General features: G+C 47.4%; 2 protein-coding genes across 2 annotated transcripts; one reads left to right on the top strand and one right to left on the bottom strand.

Annotated features, from left to right (window-relative positions):
• The first annotated feature begins 177 nt into the window (after positions 1–177).
• Positions 178–4,271, top strand: VAMP1 (vesicle associated membrane protein 1). Its single transcript, XM_019474099.1, has 4 exons — positions 178–301; positions 1,106–1,264; positions 1,513–1,564; positions 2,558–4,271. The coding sequence occupies exons 2-4, from the start codon at positions 1,118–1,120 to the stop codon at positions 2,608–2,610; spliced, it is 252 nt and encodes an 83-aa protein (XP_019329644.1). The 5' UTR covers positions 178–301; positions 1,106–1,117; the 3' UTR covers positions 2,611–4,271.
• A 6,075-nt stretch (positions 4,272–10,346) lies between these two features.
• SCNN1A (sodium channel epithelial 1 alpha subunit) lies at positions 10,347–17,527 on the bottom strand. The gene is made up of 12 exons (XM_009287107.1): positions 17,099–17,527; positions 16,436–16,691; positions 15,369–15,556; positions 14,460–14,560; positions 13,603–13,766; positions 13,149–13,247; positions 12,861–12,978; positions 12,528–12,606; positions 12,151–12,208; positions 11,968–12,023; positions 11,336–11,411; positions 10,347–11,110 (listed from the first exon to the last, which is right to left on the bottom strand). The coding sequence occupies exons 1-12, from the start codon at positions 17,443–17,445 to the stop codon at positions 10,802–10,804; spliced, it is 1,851 nt and encodes a 616-aa protein (XP_009285382.1). The 5' UTR covers positions 17,446–17,527; the 3' UTR covers positions 10,347–10,801.
• Positions 17,528–17,652: the final 125 nt, after the last annotated feature.

Below are 17,652 nucleotides of genomic sequence, written 5' to 3'. Positions count from 1 at the left end.
GGGCTCGCCCGCTCCCGGTCCGGGGGGGTCCAGGGAGGGCGCGGGCCCTCGGGGCTGCTGCTGACACTGCCCCAGCCGGGGGCACTGGGGTTCAGGTGGATTTTGGGGGGGTGTCCTCTCTCTTGAGTGGCCGACTGGGTTTTCTCTTTGCCCGTATGTGTGTTTCCCTAGGTCTGACCCAGCTCAGCAACCTGCTCCCGGGGCCCCAGAAGGGGGAGCCCCTGGCGGGGGCCCCCCCGGGTCCCTCTCCAATTTGAGCAGTAACCGTCGGCTGCAGCAGACGCAGGCCCAAGTGGAGGAGGTTAGTAGCTCTGCCAACTGTGCTGGCTTCCGTAGGCTGCCTGGACTCTTCTCCCGCTGCTCTGCAGCAGCGATGTTCTTGACAAGCGTCTGTTGCTGAGGGGGTGGATGCTCTTGTCATGCTAATACCAGAAATGCGTTAATGCTCAATACCCAAAGTATGACGGTGGACCTATAAAGAGGTTGGAGGAGAGATGAAATTTTTTTATGTTTAAAAGCTGCTTAATTCCAGGTATGACTTCTGTTAGATTTTTGGTGCCTTGTATCGTGCATCTGTTACGGTAATAAAGCTATGCAGCATCCCGAACAGCTCTTAATCCCTGCCTGCTGCTTCAAGGGAACAGTCTGTGTGCAGGCTCAATGTGTGATGTGTGGGGAACCTTGCCTGACTTTCCAGGGTCAGTGTCTGTAGCGTGGCTGCTGACGTGCAGTAACGCCTTTATGCCTCACTGGGGCAGCAACATGTAGCTCTAAGTTATCTTTGCAGTTACCGGGGAGCGAGCATATGATTACTCTCATGAGGGGGGTGGCTTAGGCTTGCTGGATTTGAGAGCTTTTAAAAACGGGCGAGAATGTTGGGCTGAGGACCTGGTTTAAGTGTACTTGAACTGATACTTTAAGAGGGGGTCTAGAATTTTTTCCCCCACTTCAAAGTAGGCAGCGATTTGGAAGCTGTGTCATATCCTTCTTTGTTTAGGGCTTTCACTTGTTAGTATCTTAGTGTTAGTTATTGGCCAAGTTACTGCTCTTGCTTTTTCAACTCTCTCTACCAATACAACTGCTGCTACTATTCTTCCTTCTGCAGGTGGTTGATATAATGCGTGTAAATGTAGACAAGGTGCTGGAACGAGACCAGAAACTGTCAGAGCTAGATGACCGGGCAGATGCACTTCAGGCCGGTGCCTCACAATTTGAAAGTAGCGCAGCAAAACTCAAAAGGAAGTACTGGTGGAAGAACTGCAAGGTGAGTTTCCTAGTGCCGTGATCTCCTTCATTAGAAGGAAATTGGGCTAGTCGTCTGCTGCGGGGCTTTGAGAGGATAGTTGGGGCTTAATAGCTATTTCACATGCTTAGGATTCTTTCACTGTGGAAAGACTTTGAGGCCTTGGTTGTCCTACCTTCAGGGTCTGGCTTATGTTCCCTTGCTGTCAGGGAAGATGTGAACTTGTCGATCTGTTCTGAGTATTACTCTCTGACAATCTCTCTCTCCAGATGATGATCATGATGGGAGTGATTTGTGCCATTGTGGTGGTGGTGATTGTAAGTAAGTACCGAAAAGCCCAGGATCAAAGGTGAAGAAGCACCAACTCTAGAGTACTTTAAGCTCTTCCTTTTTGGTTTGAGATCTGGAGGGTCTTGGTTGCATAAGTGTTAACTTCAGTCCTTGGGGAAGGGAGGTGGTGGTGCTGGAACTCCCACATATATTGTGGAAATGGTATGCTTTACATGGTAATGAAGGAATTGGGGGTGGCCATCATTGTAGAAATGGGAAATTCTGTCTGCCAGGTCAGGTAAACCTGTAAGTATGAGGGGCATTTACCCTGGAGTGGGTGGGTTGGCAAGTCCCCTTTCCCTAGTGGGGGATTTGGAGGTCTCTGGGGGACCTTTGGTGTAACTTGCCCTTTTGTTCTTTCCTTTTTTTCCTATTGCTTTGTCTCCAGTCTACTTTTTTACTTGAATGTATCTCCTTCAGTCTGCAACCTACTGTCCCCTTGCCTGTCTCTTCTTGCCCCTGAATCTTTCCTTCCCTTCCTTTCCACCTAGCTTCTTCATTGATTTCTTTATTGGTTTTAATTTGTCTTCTGTGTAGGACTCTGAAGCGCTCTACTGAACATGGTTAGACTCTTCAACAGCTGCTGCAGCTTTAGGGAGGGTCCTCTGAGTTTAGAGGAAAGGGAAGTAGAGGAGGAGTGGGTAGCTATTGCTCCTGCTCTTCTGCAGGGAATTTTTGTGGTTTATTTTTGGGTGTAAGCTTGTCAAATAGTGCCTGTGTGGACTCTAGCAAAATAAGAATGCCTTAATGCAGTGCCTTTGGGGATGAAGGACTACAGCGTGTGAGATTCTTTAGTGTTCTGCCTAAAAAGAGTGGCAGCATGACTTAAGCTTTTCATTGAGCTTCTGAAATAAAGGCTAGTTTGTGGTGTTGGTCAGTGACTGTGAGCCATCTGACTGAGCTAGATGTAGTCATCTAGATTTCTCTAGCCATGGAGAGATGAGCATTTAAAGAAACGATTTATTTGCCTGTCCTTATTTTCAGATGACTTGCTGTCTGAACATGGCCATTTCAGTTATAAAGGAGAGCCTACATGATTACCTCAGTCAAGTGCAACAGACTAAACACAGTTAAGTGAAAGTAGTTTTGTTACTATCTAAAAGGTGTGTGTAGGAGTAAAATCTCCTGCCAGAAGGAACGAAAGAACAACAGTGAGGAGTCTGGTGGGGGGTGTCAAATATTCCTTTCATCTATGCAGACACAAGCCAGGACCCTGTGGCTTTCTACTATCTTGTAGCTTTCCGGAAGACTTTGGGGTAGTGGCAGAGTGGGAGTGGGAATGGGTGTTTTGCTTTTGTGTTACTGAGTTGAATGTCAAAGGAAGTCCACTATATTGCAGATGGATGTGGAGGAGACTGGAGGTATTCCAGATGAGACTGAATGAACCACACAGCTTTCTGATTATGAATACCTGTTCTGTTTCTGCTACCACAAAGCCCTAACTTTCAGCAGAAGTTAGAAAATAATCAGAATGGTTAGCTAGGGATTCAAAGGGAAATGCTGCTCTGGGCATGGGTATTGCAAAGTGACATCAGATGTCCCAGTTTGGCAGCTTAGATCTCTAGAGATCTTGCCTATCAAACTGAAATCCTCCTACTTGCTATGGGTTCTCTTGAATTTAGATCCAAGATGGTCTCTGCTGGAAGTAAACTTGCAGCATGGAATGCTGTGGCTTTCTGTAAGCGATCTCCTTGTTCTTCTCCTTCAAAAATAACAAAAGCCCTGAATTGCTCGAATGTGTTGTCAAACCTGGGGTTAAATGAGCTGCCCTGTTCCTCAGTTTCTGCAGAGTCTTCTGAGGAATGTGCATCTTGTCTTTTTTTACAAGCTGAGCTGTAGCCTGTAATCTAGACTGGAAAGAGGGCACTCCTTTAATTTAGGAAGCTCTACCTCGGTTCTAGAATACACTGGGATCTGTCTAGGCTTAAGATGATGCCAGGAGGTAGGGGAGACCATCACTGGAGTTCCCAGATGGGAGTGAAGTACAAAAGATGGGAGGAGCAGATGTTTTTTCTTTCATTGGGTGTGCTGGGGGGGAAGCCCCTTTCCTCCTCACAGAGCATCTGGGAAGGGGCTAGGTTTTGCATGCTCACTTCCATGCCCCAGCATTTCATTTGCGCTGAGTTCATCTCCCTGCAATTCCATCCCTCTCCACCTTGGGTGAGGGCAGAGATGAAGATCTGGAGTGAAGCAGCCCTCGTCCCCTGAGCACTTCCCTAATTCCCTGTGGAACTGAGATGTGATGGACGGTCAGAAGTGCATCTACTGAAGAGGAGCCAGGGCCTGCTTGTACTACTTACTGCTGTCATTTTAGGGGGTGGGCATACAAGCTTGAGGCCCCCAGACCAGCAATTTTCTTGAACTCTTCTAAACAAGCTTTTGGTGCCCCATTCCTCCTGTTCCTCTGGGGGCTGAGGTCCCCCCTAGGCTGTCTCTTCCATTTCTTTCTCTTAGATGTTGTATGTTGCCTCTTCTGCTCCCTTTCCCCTCCTTTGTGTCTCTATGCATGGGCAAAAAAAAATCACCAAGGCCCTTTGAGTAAAAGCAAGGGACTCTGCTGTCCACAGCATTACAGCCACTCATGCACGTGCAGTTTATTTCCTTCCTCTATAAACACAGCTGTAACCTCCTCTGGCATGTTATAGTAATCAGCTCATGTACTTTAAATGGTCTCTAAGAAACACAATTCACCACCTTACTGAGTCTGTCTGGTCTGTCAGTGGGTGGGGAGGGGTTGGATACCAAACTATTTTTGGAACATCTGGGGTTTTTTGTCACTTCCATACACACACCTGAAGTTCTGGTCCTCAAAGCGGTGGGTGGTCTTCCATTGCAATGATGGTAGTTCCAGTTGTACAGGAACCATGTGCTGGACTGACTATGTGGTAAGTCTGTAACAAGATGTATGGACCAGCAGCTCTGGGGGAAGAGGCTGCCCAATCCAACTCTACTTTTATCCACCAAATGTCCAGCCACTGTGTAGTGCGTAGGGAGGTAGTCCCCTGAATGGGAGGGTGTGTTGCTGGTAGCTCTAGTTCTTTGGGCTGTGCTGCCTTTGGGTTTCAATAACCTATCCTCAGGTCCTTAAACCCAGAAAACAATTCTCCATTGGTGTTGGGACATGTGTTCATGATCCAAATGACCCCCAAGAGTAGGATGCTGTTCACAGTGTATCTATCTTGGAGCATGGCTGGAATAAAGGTAAGCGCCCCCTTGTTTTGCTTCACCGTACGCTTGAAACTCATTAAAAAGCAATGATGGAGCTTTGTCCAGTGCGGACTTATTTTAAAATGAGGTACTTGTGCCCTTATATCTCTCCCACTGTTACAAACTTCAGGTTGTACAACAGTACTCCCTGTGGCTTGTGGTTCCCTTATGACCAATCTTTGTCCAGTCTTAACCATCACCAAAATCATACCAGAACAATGTATGGTCAATGGTGAATTTTGGAGCAGTACAGCTAGGCTAATTCTTTCAAAGATGAAAGTCTTCCAGGGAAAGGAGGGTGTCTGGACTGGCTGGTGGATTAAAGCAGCATGTACAGTCTAAACTTCAGCACAGAACAGGCCTGCACAACCTGAATGAGCTAGTCATGCTACAATTCCTGCCAAGTTGTGTGTTGTCCTGTTAGTTCTCAGCCTTGCTCAGGTAGGGGTGTAGGAAAAACTTTTTCTTGGAACAGATGTGTTTCCAGACCGTTGACTACATAGTGTCTTAAGTCCCTAGCCAAACCTAGGGACTTGAGTGCTCACTCTCCAAAGCTGGCCAGCTGCTCTGGAGCACAGAGCTGGGGCTGAACATGCTGCTGAAAGCTGCCCCAGAGTTGTGCCCAACTTGAGTCATCTGCAAGTTTGCAAAAGGAGTTGCATGGGAAAAGAAAAGGTAGGTGTACCATGCTCTGCTGGGAACTCGCCTTCTGAGGTGCTATCCTTTAAAGCATCAGCACTGCTGCTCCTGCAGAGTCTTATCCTGCATGAAACATGGCTTTAAATGTGCACTAAAAGCAAGGCCGAGGCTTTGGCAGAGTAGTTCTTCATATGTCTAATTAGAAATTCAAGCTCTGCATTTAAACATGCAGCTCCCATATCAACTGCTTCATCCTGACACCTTCAGATTTGGTGGAGGAAAAGCCTCAACTATAATGCTCTTAAATGGATATGTCTTAACCCTTCATGTTTCTAGATGCCCTACACCTTGCTCTGGCCTTTCCTGAGGTTTCAATGCACTGATCAAAGTAGGCTGCATGCTTTCATCTTTGGGGTGTTTGTTTTCTTGTCTCAGCTGGAGAGTAACTGAATGATGCTGGGGAAGACAAAAGATTTTCCTTCAGAGTAGGAATGCAGCATCAGCACTTGTTTAATGGACCTAGCTTCCCTGTGAAGTGACAGAGGTCCCTGCTCTTGACGTATCCACTGGGGTTGGAAGCCTTAACTTGGTGAAGAGAGGCAATAATGGAGAAGTACAGAGGTTTTATCTTTGTTCTGACCTCTGAGCAAATAATTACTCTCTGAGAGATGTAACAGAGAGGGATATAGGTTTTACAAAATAGGCAGCTCAGCTGTGTCTGTTGGATACATGAGTTCAGCCCAGTGTTTATTCCAGGTTACCTACAATGCTTCCTCTTGGAAGAAGTAACTGGGTCCCTTCACAAAACTTCCCCTGTTTACAGGCCAAAATAAAGTTGCACTTCAGCCTCCATACTTCTGATAATCTTTGACCTATTTTTTGCCAGAGATAAGAGTTATTCGGAACACCCTTATTTGCTCCCCAGGTTTCTGATATGAACAGTCCCATAACATCCTTTCCTTCAGTGCATAGACCCACTAAATGATTCTTGCAGAGGCCAAAATGACTCTTTCTTCTCATGTTCTCTCCTGCCAGGCTTCTTTACCAAAAGCCCTTGTACTATTTTTTAAATAAATTTGCTATAATCTCTAGATACTAAGCTTTTTTTAGTTCATTGCCTTTAAGTATGTACTTGGAAGCTGAAGGCGCTTTCCTCTTTTGTGCTCACAAGACCCCTTTAAATACTGCACATTGGTAAGTATAAAGAACTGCAAGACCGAACACAGCCATCCCTCTGGTGTATTCCTGATCTCTGTGGTTCCCCTCTGTCCTTTCATCAACAGCACTGCTGCCCTTTTCATTTCTTGATGTAGCACATCTCCACCCCTTAGATTTTGTTGAACCTGTCCCAAGAGCCTGGTAACCCTTTCCTCAAATTCTTTCTAGGTTTGACCTCAGTCTGTGCAGACAAACCTTGCACCTATCTGTCCAGCTTCTCCAAGTACTCCAGCAAGCAGAGTTTAGTTCTAAATGTATTGTTTATTTTCTGAAGCGGTGGTTTTCTCATTTTCTAGCTTCTCTAGACACACTTGTGTTGTACTTCCATGCATGTCCTCTGTTACCTTAATTCTTATGGGAAAAAATAGTTTCGGTATCTGTCAAATTGTGACTGTCACACTTTTAAGGAACAAGTTTTCAGCAGATAGCAGGGTATGCCTGCCCACGGCTCTCTGTCCTTGTGTTCCCTGCTTTCTCAACCATCCTGCGCTTAGTTTTCGTCCTTCCTGGAGGGGCTGGCCCATTCTTCCCTTTCTTCCAGTACTTCTTTCCATTTCCCCAGTCTCACTACACTTTAACCTTTCTCAGGGGTTCTTAGATCCTCCAAATTCATCTGATCTCACAGTTGGAACCTTCAGAAATGTCAGTGTCTGTACATTTCCCAGACTGTCTGTATCCCTTTTCTCTGCTAGTACATGACTTCCCAATGCTTAGCCCTCAATCGACTTGCAAATGTCTGCCACCATGGTCCCACAGACACCCTTTATACCCTGTCTCTGTGGGTTGTTCCACATCCCAAAAGAGCTCACCTCTCTTTCCTTGTATTTCAGCAGCACCAAAGAGTTCCACAAATCCTCTGCTATTGTTTTTAAGCTCCTAAACACTCATCCCTCTTTTTTTTCTCTGTAATTTCCCTGTTGTATAAACCTTCCTTTTTCTCATCCTCATTCTTCTCCTTAAGCAGGTGGAACTACCCACTTCTGTGCTGCTTACTCCTGCAAAACAAACCACTCTAATACTCCAACTTACCCACAAAAGGATCTTTCTTCTCCTGCACTTCCCTTCCCCCTTCAAGCACTTGCATTCCTACTTCTCTGCCTCCCCCTGCATGACAGATGCTCCCAGTCCAAAAAGACACAACTTGTTTTTTGTCAGTGTCCTATGACCTACAGTTGCTCCTTGCATGTTTCCCATGTCCTCCAAATAACTGTGCTATGCTTCTAACATACCTATGACTACTGAGCATTTACATCCACTCAACTTTCTCCTCTTTTACAAATTCACCTCAGCTCAGACCTTTAATTTGCCTTTTGCTGACCAACAAATTCCTCTAAAGGCATGCTTTCTCCCCTTTTCTGTAGCATTTCACATTCATGGTGAAACACTCCATTTTCTGCACTCTCACTCTGGCACCGCTGGACTCACCTCTTGTTTTCAGCCAGACCGAGCTCACTATACATCTGTTGAGCTGATATTTTGTGGTATTGTCAGCCTACAAGAAGTGTAGGGATGTTCCTGGGAGGATCACCTGATTTCTCCCAAGATGGCAATTTTTGCACTGATCCTCAGGACAGGGAGGGCTAGCCTATTTACCAGCTTGTATAACAGCTTCATGTTTCTACAGGCTTTTAACTCTGGATTTACAGCTACCCAGAATGGGGCCATTACTTTGACTTCATCAGTCAAAGCCCATTTTTTTGCATTTTAACACTTTTACAGAAGAGAGAGATGATATGGTGCAAGCATCCCCTAGGGAATCACCTTCTTCTACAGCTATATTTCTTTATGGCGTTGAAGAGAATTTAATGTTTCAAGTAGTTATGTCTCTGATTAATCTTCCTTTAATTACCCACTTAACTATGCATGATGCAGTGGGTCACATCAATTTTATGGTTATCACAAGGTACTGCGTGATGTGAAGAATCGTGTCTTCGGATATTCCGGAAAGATCATGCTCAATGTATGAATCATCGTACGTCATGATGCAGTGGGTCACATCAATTTTATGGTTATCACAAGGTACTGCGTGATGTGAAGAATCGTGTCTTCGGATATTCCGGAAAGATCATGCTCAATGTATGAATCATTGTACGTGTATGATATACAGAGACTGTTTTAAATGTTGCATCTGCTCCTTCTCCTTTCTTGACTTGGAGGTGGTTTTGTGAAGCAAACAGCTTTATGTGTCCAGTGTCAGGTTTTTACTTCATTTAAAAAATCTCCCATAAACACAGAAAGTGGATTTTTTTTTTCATTTTTGCAGAAGTCCTGATTTTTTCCAGTGGGAGCCTCCCGGGGGGGATACATGTTCCCACACCTCTACGTGCCCGTGGTTGTAGGGCTCTCCCTCCTGCCGGGCTGCCCCCCTTGCTGAAGGATATCCCCTGAATTGCTCGCTTCTATTCCCAGCAGAGAGATATCACCTCCTCTTTCAAACAAGGGGCATCAGCTGAGCACTGGGATAAAGTTTGAAAAACCATGAATATTTGTGTAATAAAAGAATATAGTGTTCATGTCTGTGAGGAGAAAGAAAATCACTGTGCTGGGAAGTAAAAAGTGCATTTAGGTAATCAAGGCAAGAGCAGTACGACAAGCATATGTTTAACATCTCAAAGGGAAGAATTAGGCAACAGTTTATATGCTGCAGTAAAATCCTCCAGCTTCCCAAGGGCAGTGCATCTACCTTAATTTTTAAAATATCTGAAGTTTTTCTTTTGTTATGATTCACTAGTTTTTAAATTCAGAAGAGTCTGTTTGCAATGTGATTGGGTACATGGTACCACAGGTCTTTTTAAAATATCTGAAGTTTTTTTTGTGTTATGATTAACTAGTTTTTAAATTCAGAAGAGTCTGTTTGCAATGTGATTGGGTACATGGTACCACAGGTCTTTGCCTAAACTATATGCTTAAATTCTGGTATCTGTGTTTGTGTCAGTCAAGTGGATAATCCTGTTTGTTAAGGACATCACCCTTGCTCTCTTGATACCACATAAAGTGCTGTGTAAACACTATTGCAGCAGAAGTCTGAGTATTTGTACTATATTTGCCATAGTATGGCAAGCTTACTGCAAGAAATAAGATGTGTGGTCTTATGTGAAGAACCCCAAATTAGTTCCTGGGAAGAGGACCATCTTTGTCCTGGCCTTGATTGCCTATGTGGCCCGTTCCAATAGGCTAAAGCTTTCCCTGAAAGTATCTTAGATTAAAGCCTGCAGCACTTCTGTGCTTCGCAGTCCTCAGCAGAGCCTCTGTGAGTGAACCAGAGAAGGGGTGAGTGGAGCAGAGCAGGCACTGCGTGACCTGCGCTATTCTGAACCTCTTTTGCGGGATCTCATGGCAGCAGAGATACCGTTTGGGATGTTTTTGAGGGTATGCATAGCCACTTTGTTTCCATAGCTCCTATGTAGAGATCAATTTATCCTGAACACTCTGGCAAATGGTCAAATGGCTGAACATACATGTGTATGGTATATCACAAGGAAGGAGACTGCTATACAGCTAAGATCTACCAGTGCCACACAGGCAGCTTAAAAAGGGAGACCTTATTCTGCCAGGGGTGTTTTGTCCCGACCTGAGAGTGACAGCAAGCGTCGACCACCTCTCCAGAATATTGTGCGTAATATAGATTATGCATTGGGATCAGAGCTGGACATTAAGAACTAGGAAACAGCAACCAGTTTCCAACATTAGGGAAAGCTTAACAAAGCTCAGCGTGTTGAGAGACTTGTACCCCAGCTGAGACTCCATTCCTGTCCCTTGTCATACCACAGAGGAGGCCAGTCACGCCTGCCAAACCTCTTTAATTAACGACAGACCAGAACTGTGGCAGCATCCTTGTTGCAGGGAAAAGAAAGCATGCATGCACCATGCATGCACATGTAAGTGTGCACATGCAAGGAGTGTAAGGAAACTAAGTGGACATCTCCCCCATACATACACTAGATCAACTCTCATCCCTGGTGACCCCCAGAGCAATAGTATTTTATGAGACTGAAGGATTCACCTAGAGTAGTGAAAGGAATGGACCCAGGCCAACCACAGTGCAGTCTTCTGCTATGGTCCAGGTAGAGCACCCCAGAAAGAAGGAAATGCAGGTCCCACAGAGAAAGTGTGCAGCCTTTGCTCCAATTGCCACCCATCCAAACTGTGGAATAAGCCACTGCTTCACTCGTGTCCCACCTCACGTGGTTCCAGGCTGTTGTAAGATGGCAGCATGGTCACTACAGCCTCAACAGTGAAGCGGTGTGGTGCACTGAGACCTGGTGCCTCGTCTTGGAAAGCAGTGTTATCGTGACTGTTTGGAGGGGGTCCCGGTGGAGAGGGCTGCTGCCGGGAATGGAACCAGCGTAAGGCCAAGATAAAGGTGATGGCAATGAAATCCAGAATCAGTTCTGCAAGCTCCATCACAGACAGGACAGAGGATCCAAACCAGAGACTCCACTGGTTCCCAAGCTGGGACAGCAGAGTCACTACCTGCAAGAGACAGAAAGGGCAGTGAGGACAGCCCTTGTTCAAGCCTTTTGCCTCCCTGCCTGCTCCCCCTAGCAGTGCCCCCATGGTGCTGGGGGGTTCCTCCCGCCCTGCCACAGGAAAAGAGACTCAATAGCCAGCAATGCTGTGGGAACAAACAGCTGCCAATATGGAGGGACATCGTGGGGGAATGGGTGGCTAGAAAGGACGTGGCAGTAAAGTGTGTACCGTGAAGGCTGGAGACTCCCCATTGGTCTTGTAGTTCCACTCCTCAAAAAAGATATTCACTTTGGCAACTCCATTCCTGTAAATGAAAGATGGGGCTCAGTAACCCCAAATCTGCCATCCCTGCATTTCTTCACCAAGCTTAATTGTCTTCTCTGACCCCTTCTGCCTCCTGTCCTCCTCACACATATACCACCCTGAGGCTTTTCCCCATCTCCGCAGTTCCCTCATTCTGCACAAAATACAATCTTTGGTATTTACAGTGCACTTCTGAGCCTGCACTGTGAAACCCAATGTTTGTGGCATCCTACGTTGGCTAAGTACAAGCTCCTGTGTGGCTCTGCTTCCCACTCTTCCACTAGCCCTTACCGTGACTCCAGACCACACAGCAGCCGCCTGGGGCTCACTATTTTCATACTAGTGGCTGACCCTTTTCAGACTTTTCACTTGGATTCCCAGTCCTTGTTGAAGTCTCAGTTTATCTCTACTCTAACTCAAATCCACTGGCCTTGTCCACGGGTCCCATGCCTAATCTCTTCCCATCAGTGATTTAATCTTAACTCTGACCCCCTGACACACACACTCCACTGGAATGGTTTCTGGTTTGGATGCAACCTCTGTTTAGGGGCTCTCACCTCTTGGATGTGATATTGTATTTGTTCTGTTGTGAAAGCATGTAAAAAACCCAGTCCTGAAATGAAAGTGCAATAAATTGTGTTACATGATCACAGTCACCTCTTGTAGGTTTAGTACCAGTTGAGGAAGGACTACATGGGAGGTCAGAGCGGTGCTGGGGAGCCAGGAAACCCTCTCCTTACCTCTGAGACAGCAGAAGGCCAGCGGGAGTATCCAGCTGACAGCTGGTATTCCGTCATTCTGGAAGACAAGAGGCCGTGTTAGCTGTTGAAGCTGTAGGAGCCACACGGCCAGGTCTCTCAATCCCCAGGCACACCTGGAAACTCCCCCCCACGCTGAAGTTCTGCCCACTTCCCACTGAGCTCCTGCAGAGTCCTCGGGAGCTCACCTCCAAGCCGACATTGATGTTCCTCAGCCATTTTGGCTTCCTGATGGGAGAAATACCATTTCGGGTTGCAGCTCAGCTATTGGCTCAAGCTTTTGCCCTGGTCAGCGAATGCTTTCCAACACTTTTAGGAATAAAGAGTTCCCAGTCTACCTGACCGACGATCAAACTTACTTGCAAGGTTTCCGACATTTGTGGAAACAGCCCAACACGTCAGCTTTGAATTCAGCCAGGAGTTTGTAATAGCAGTAGCCTGAGCAGCAGAGAAAGTAAATCCAGGTAAGCTCACAGTATCTGTATACAAAAGGCGATGTGTGACAGTGAGGGGAATCCAGAGAAGGCTTCCTTCAACAAACTTAGAGGGACTGACCATCCAAGACAAGAGTGTCTTTTGGATGTCCCACAGCAGGAAGCTCATTGCAGACAATGAGGAGATGTACCGGGACATGAGGTGGACCAAACAGGTTCAGGTGGGCATGAGCTTTACTATTCCTCCTGTCCACTTACCCCAGGCTATGTGCTTTGTGTAGTCACAGTACTCTGCTCCAGCAGGTAAGGGATAGAAGTAATACGCACAGCCACAGCGCTCTACCATGTTGAGCTGAAAGCAGGAGCGAATGCAGACCTGGGAGGCATATGAGGTGGAAAAGGCTGAACAAGGGAACCAAACCCACTGCAGCCTGTATCACATCATACTATTAACAGAGCCCACGGACAAGTATGGCTGTCAGGGGACTGAAGCATTTCAGGAAAGTAGGGAAACAAGCTGGCACAGGACCAGTGATAATGAGTTACCTGTTCAGTGTAGCGGGATGAGTACAGATTTTGCACTGGCACGTCTCTGCCATCCTCTGTGCAATCACTGTAACTGCCCCCAAGACGCACAGTCATCTCCTAGAATATCAAACAGTCATTACACAGAATGACTGGCACTTTGCTGTTCTCTTTCTACGCTTCCGTGCCGCACACTGCTTGTCCATCAGTCTCTGCTCTTTATGCTTTCCTCGGGATGCCAGCTCCCCCTGCTTTCCTTCATTTCATTGTTCACTGATAAATTGCAGCCAAATGCTTCTTGTTTAGTCCAGTTTAGTCCAGTAAGCTGCTCTTCTTCCCCTCCCTTCACTCCATGTGATTAATCCCCTCCCTTAAACACACACTGGGTCCATGACAACCCATCTGTATCTATCCACCAAGTTAAACCTCCCCCATAACCTCACATACACAGCTCTTACCCCTGCTCCTTCCTCACCTTTCTCATGCTGATGGAGGTCTCGATACCCGGCCGCACGTTGAAACCCCCATCATCCATGAAGGCTGGCTCATTCTGATCGTGGACCATGACCCTAGCTCCTGTCACCGTGGACAACAGAGGGATGAAATCGTTCTGTTCGGTGCGCACCACCAGAGAGAGACCTGAGGGAATGTCAGAGAGCAAGGGAGGTCATGGCTGGTCATCGTGCAGGACAGGGGAGAGAGCAGAATGGTTAGAAGTGAGTCCGTAAGAGAGAAAGGAAGAGAAACATCAACCAGGGCTGCACCAAAGCTGGGCAGCAATGGAGGGTGGCTGGAGGGAGGCCAGAGACAAAGCTGGAGGCTCCAGGAGAAGCCAGAGAAAACTGGATTTCTTCACTGTGGCTTAGAAAAAGCAGAACTGGGAATTGAGAGAGATTCCATGGAGAGACTCGGAGCCGGATGGAAGAAAAGCCTGAAGATTGGGCCTAGAGAGGTTTCAGGGGCGTTGGGAACACAAACAGGTCAGTTGCTGGAAACAGGAAAATGGGGAAGGAGGTGGTGAAGACCAGGCTCTCAGGAGCACAGCACTACAGCTCAACAGGGGACTTCAGGAAGGGCCACCACAAGTCCAGAGGGAGCAACGAACATAAGGATCAGGCACTGATGGGAGAGAGAGAGTTCAGTGGGGCAGCAGCGAGGGACAGCCATGTCCATGAGACAGCCATCTCCACATGGGTGAAAACAGAGCTTGGGCGAGACAGAGCAGGGCTGAAATCTGCCACCACCAGCGTTAAGCACAGCAGGATGCCTGTAACTCCTGGGGAAAACAGAGCTGAGCTGTTCTCCTTACTCACCAGAGTGCCTCTCACCCACCGTTATTGATCCCAGGCAGCGAGGATGTCCACAGGCTGCTGCTGTTGTCGTTAAAGGTATAGCAGTTCCCATATAAGGGATGGTGGAAGTGTGTATAATTCCTGAGAGGGGAACAGAAACATTCACACGGGGTGAGAAGGGCTGCGAGACCAAGGGGAAGTGCTTTCTGAAAGGAACAACTCTTGTTTTCCACCTGCAGGGAGAGGGGCTTACAGCAGATGGGCAGTATTTGTTATGTAAACTCGCCCGAACGGGGAAAAGCAATTAAAATGTGCTGTAAAAAATGTCCTGGGAGCTGGACAGGTTTTTACACCAGGTTTTTCATACCGCTAACTCCTGAGAGCCCAAATGGGTTTCAGCAGTACTAGCAATTACTGTATTATCTTCCTAATATTGACAAAACTCTTAGCTCTTCCTATGCCTTTTCCTCCCTTGCTGATGGGTTTCATTCCACTACCTCTTTGGGGCTTTTTGACCAATAATGGCAGGAGAGAAGTAGGATATTTTTTTACTGTCTTTTTGTAACAACTCTCTCTTCTCCTCCTCCTGTATGTGGGCTGATATGTCCCACTTTACCACTGTAGAGAGTAGAATAAAGAGACTTCTACACTGTACATCTGTACCCACTTTGGGGTTTGTACCAGGATAACTATTTCACTTGTGTGAAACCCAGGAAAAGGAGAAACCATCCCCTGAGGTCCATAGTTTCAGGTCACAGAAACTGTGACCCTGGTGAGCACAACTCACAGGAAAGACTCAAGAAACATCATTCGAGACAATGGGAACTGAACAAGGAACGATCCCACCTTGGGAAAGAGGTTCTCTAATGTGGGTTTCTTGATTCCCCTTGGACCCAGGCGTTTTAGGGGTGTTTTCAGGAAGACTTGGTGGGATGTTTCCACGACTTACGCCTTGTCACATGTTGCTTCATTGAAGCGGCAAGCATAGATGAAATTCTCAAAGTCAGACTCATCCAGGGCTTTCGCATCAGGCATCTGCGCCAGGATATTGATATAGTGAAAGCTGTACCATTCCCGCACGGCATCCACCCCTGAAGAGTACGCCTGATGGAAACAGTCCTTGTTGTTTTCACTGCACTGTTAAGAAGAGAAGGAGAAAACCAGCCATGTCAGGGAAGTCTTGTCCAGGAGGCAAGGCTGTGGCTGTGGATTAGCTGTGCTCCCTCAGCATGGGCAGAAGATGAAGCTGAGGGAGTAGAAGAGCTTTGCAGGGCTCCTGCGCTCGACCGAAAGGCGATCAGCAGGATGGGGAAAAGCAAAACCAGCGCAGCTCCTCCATGGAAGGGAAACACCAGGTGAATGAGCATGGCTGAGTAAACCCCAGGAGGCAGCAAGTCGCAGTGAGGCGTGCAGGGTGATCTACAGCACATAAATTCTACCGTGGTATAAAACCAGAAGCTTTAAATTCTTGTGTGGGGAGCCCTTCCTTCAGGGTATGTCCAGAAAAACTGTGGGAACTCCAGTTAACTGGCAAGTGATTAGTGTCAGTCTTTCAGTGTCTTTTTAAATGCAAACACAGATACCCTAGGGCGAAGAAGCTGCTACCTAGGAGCAAATGCAACCATGACCACATTTCAAGTGGCCCACAGCCATCCAGTACTTTCCCCTTTGCTGTTATTGGGCAACATTGCGGCTGATGTTAATAAATGGCTCTCCAAAGGCAACTGCAAGGCTGATGTAGCCTTCAGGAAGGACAAGGTTTCCCTGCCCTACCTAGTAAAAGATGGGCGCTGACGTGGACAAGTCTTCTGGGGCCCCCATGGACAGGGACAGGACTTGGGGAGCAGGACTGCATTGGGCAAAGGATTCAGCTCTACCTTTATCTGTCATTAGCAAAAGCCAGTGCAGCTTAATCAGACTTCTATGTAGGGAAGGGCACGGCCAAGGGTTTAACAAGACAGAAGTAGCTAGGCAGAGACCGGAGTGCGTAGGACACAGGATATCTAGGGATCTCACCAAAACAAAGCCAATTTTCCAGTCGTTCTTGTCCACTGAGGGACTGTTCTCTGGCAAGTTGACTAAGTTATCCCGCTTCTGCCTTCGCAGTGGATGGCGCTGGACATGATGGAGCAGGCTCCTTGAGCTACGCTTTCGCGTGGACAGCGTAGACCAGTCACTTCGTGCCAGAGACATGTTGTAGTCATAAAGGTCTAGCAGTGTCTGATGGGTGATTTGGTCCAGCTCATCCAGCTTCTTTCGGATGGCGCTGTATCTATAGGGGGGTGGGGGGAGAGAGGAGCCTGCAGGTTTAGGCCTGGATGCACATAAACAGCTTTAGATAAGACATGCGGCAAAGTTTGCTGGGGTGATTCTGGACATTCCTGCCACCAGCTGCAAATTCAACCCCTTGCTGGAGGCCTCCATCCTTGTAGAAGAGAAGTAAATGCATCTGCTTTTGCCCTGTGGCAGTTTACAGTGCAGCCTGCTAACATACTGCCTAAACTAACATGGCTTACTGTGAATGCCCTGCAGCAGCAAAGGCCTGTGAAAAGTGTCCTTTCCACCGGCACTGCTACAGAAGGGGACAGTCAAGGACCATGAGGAGGACAAGAGTACATGCTTTTATCCTACACCCGCAGAAGTCAAGGCAGTCGACAGCCCTAGGAGTCTATTTCTTACCTGTATGGATTGAGGGTGCACAGCGTCACGGCTGGGAAAGTCAGCCTGTCGGAGTTGAGGTTGAGGTTGAGGTTGACAGGGTAGCTGAAGTACTCCCTGTAGAGGATCCCAAACTGCCAGTACATTAAGCCGAAGGTAAGAAAGAAGAGAACGGACCAGAAGGCTGTCTTCATCTTATTCTTTTTGGAGCACACCAGGCGGATAGCCCCATGGATGGTCGTGTTGCTGCAGAAGAACTGGAACAGCTCCTGGTAGGAACCGTAGAATTCGATGAGACCCTCCTGCTCCTCTTCTTTCTGCTGCTGCTCCTCTTGCTTACATTGCCTTGTTTTCTCCCCTTCTGGCATCTTCCCTGTCTTCACAGACCCAGCCTACAGCACAAACTCAGAATTAGGGGGTAGCCCTGCAAGACCATGGCTTTGGGAAGCCGTGCCCGGTGCAAAACCTGGCTCTGCATCGCCGTCTTCCCCAAACCTTGGTGCTTTCACCCCCTCCTCCCTGACCCCCATCCCAGGCTGCAGATCCCCAGCCCTCCATGCACACCCGCGCCCCCC

The sequence above is a fragment of the Aptenodytes forsteri genome, unplaced genomic scaffold (genome assembly GCF_000699145.1).
Source record: "Aptenodytes forsteri isolate BGI_AS27 unplaced genomic scaffold, ASM69914v1 Scaffold216, whole genome shotgun sequence".
NCBI lineage: Eukaryota > Metazoa > Chordata > Aves > Sphenisciformes > Spheniscidae > Aptenodytes > Aptenodytes forsteri.
This window is presented reverse-complemented; position numbering and strand designations above follow the sequence as displayed.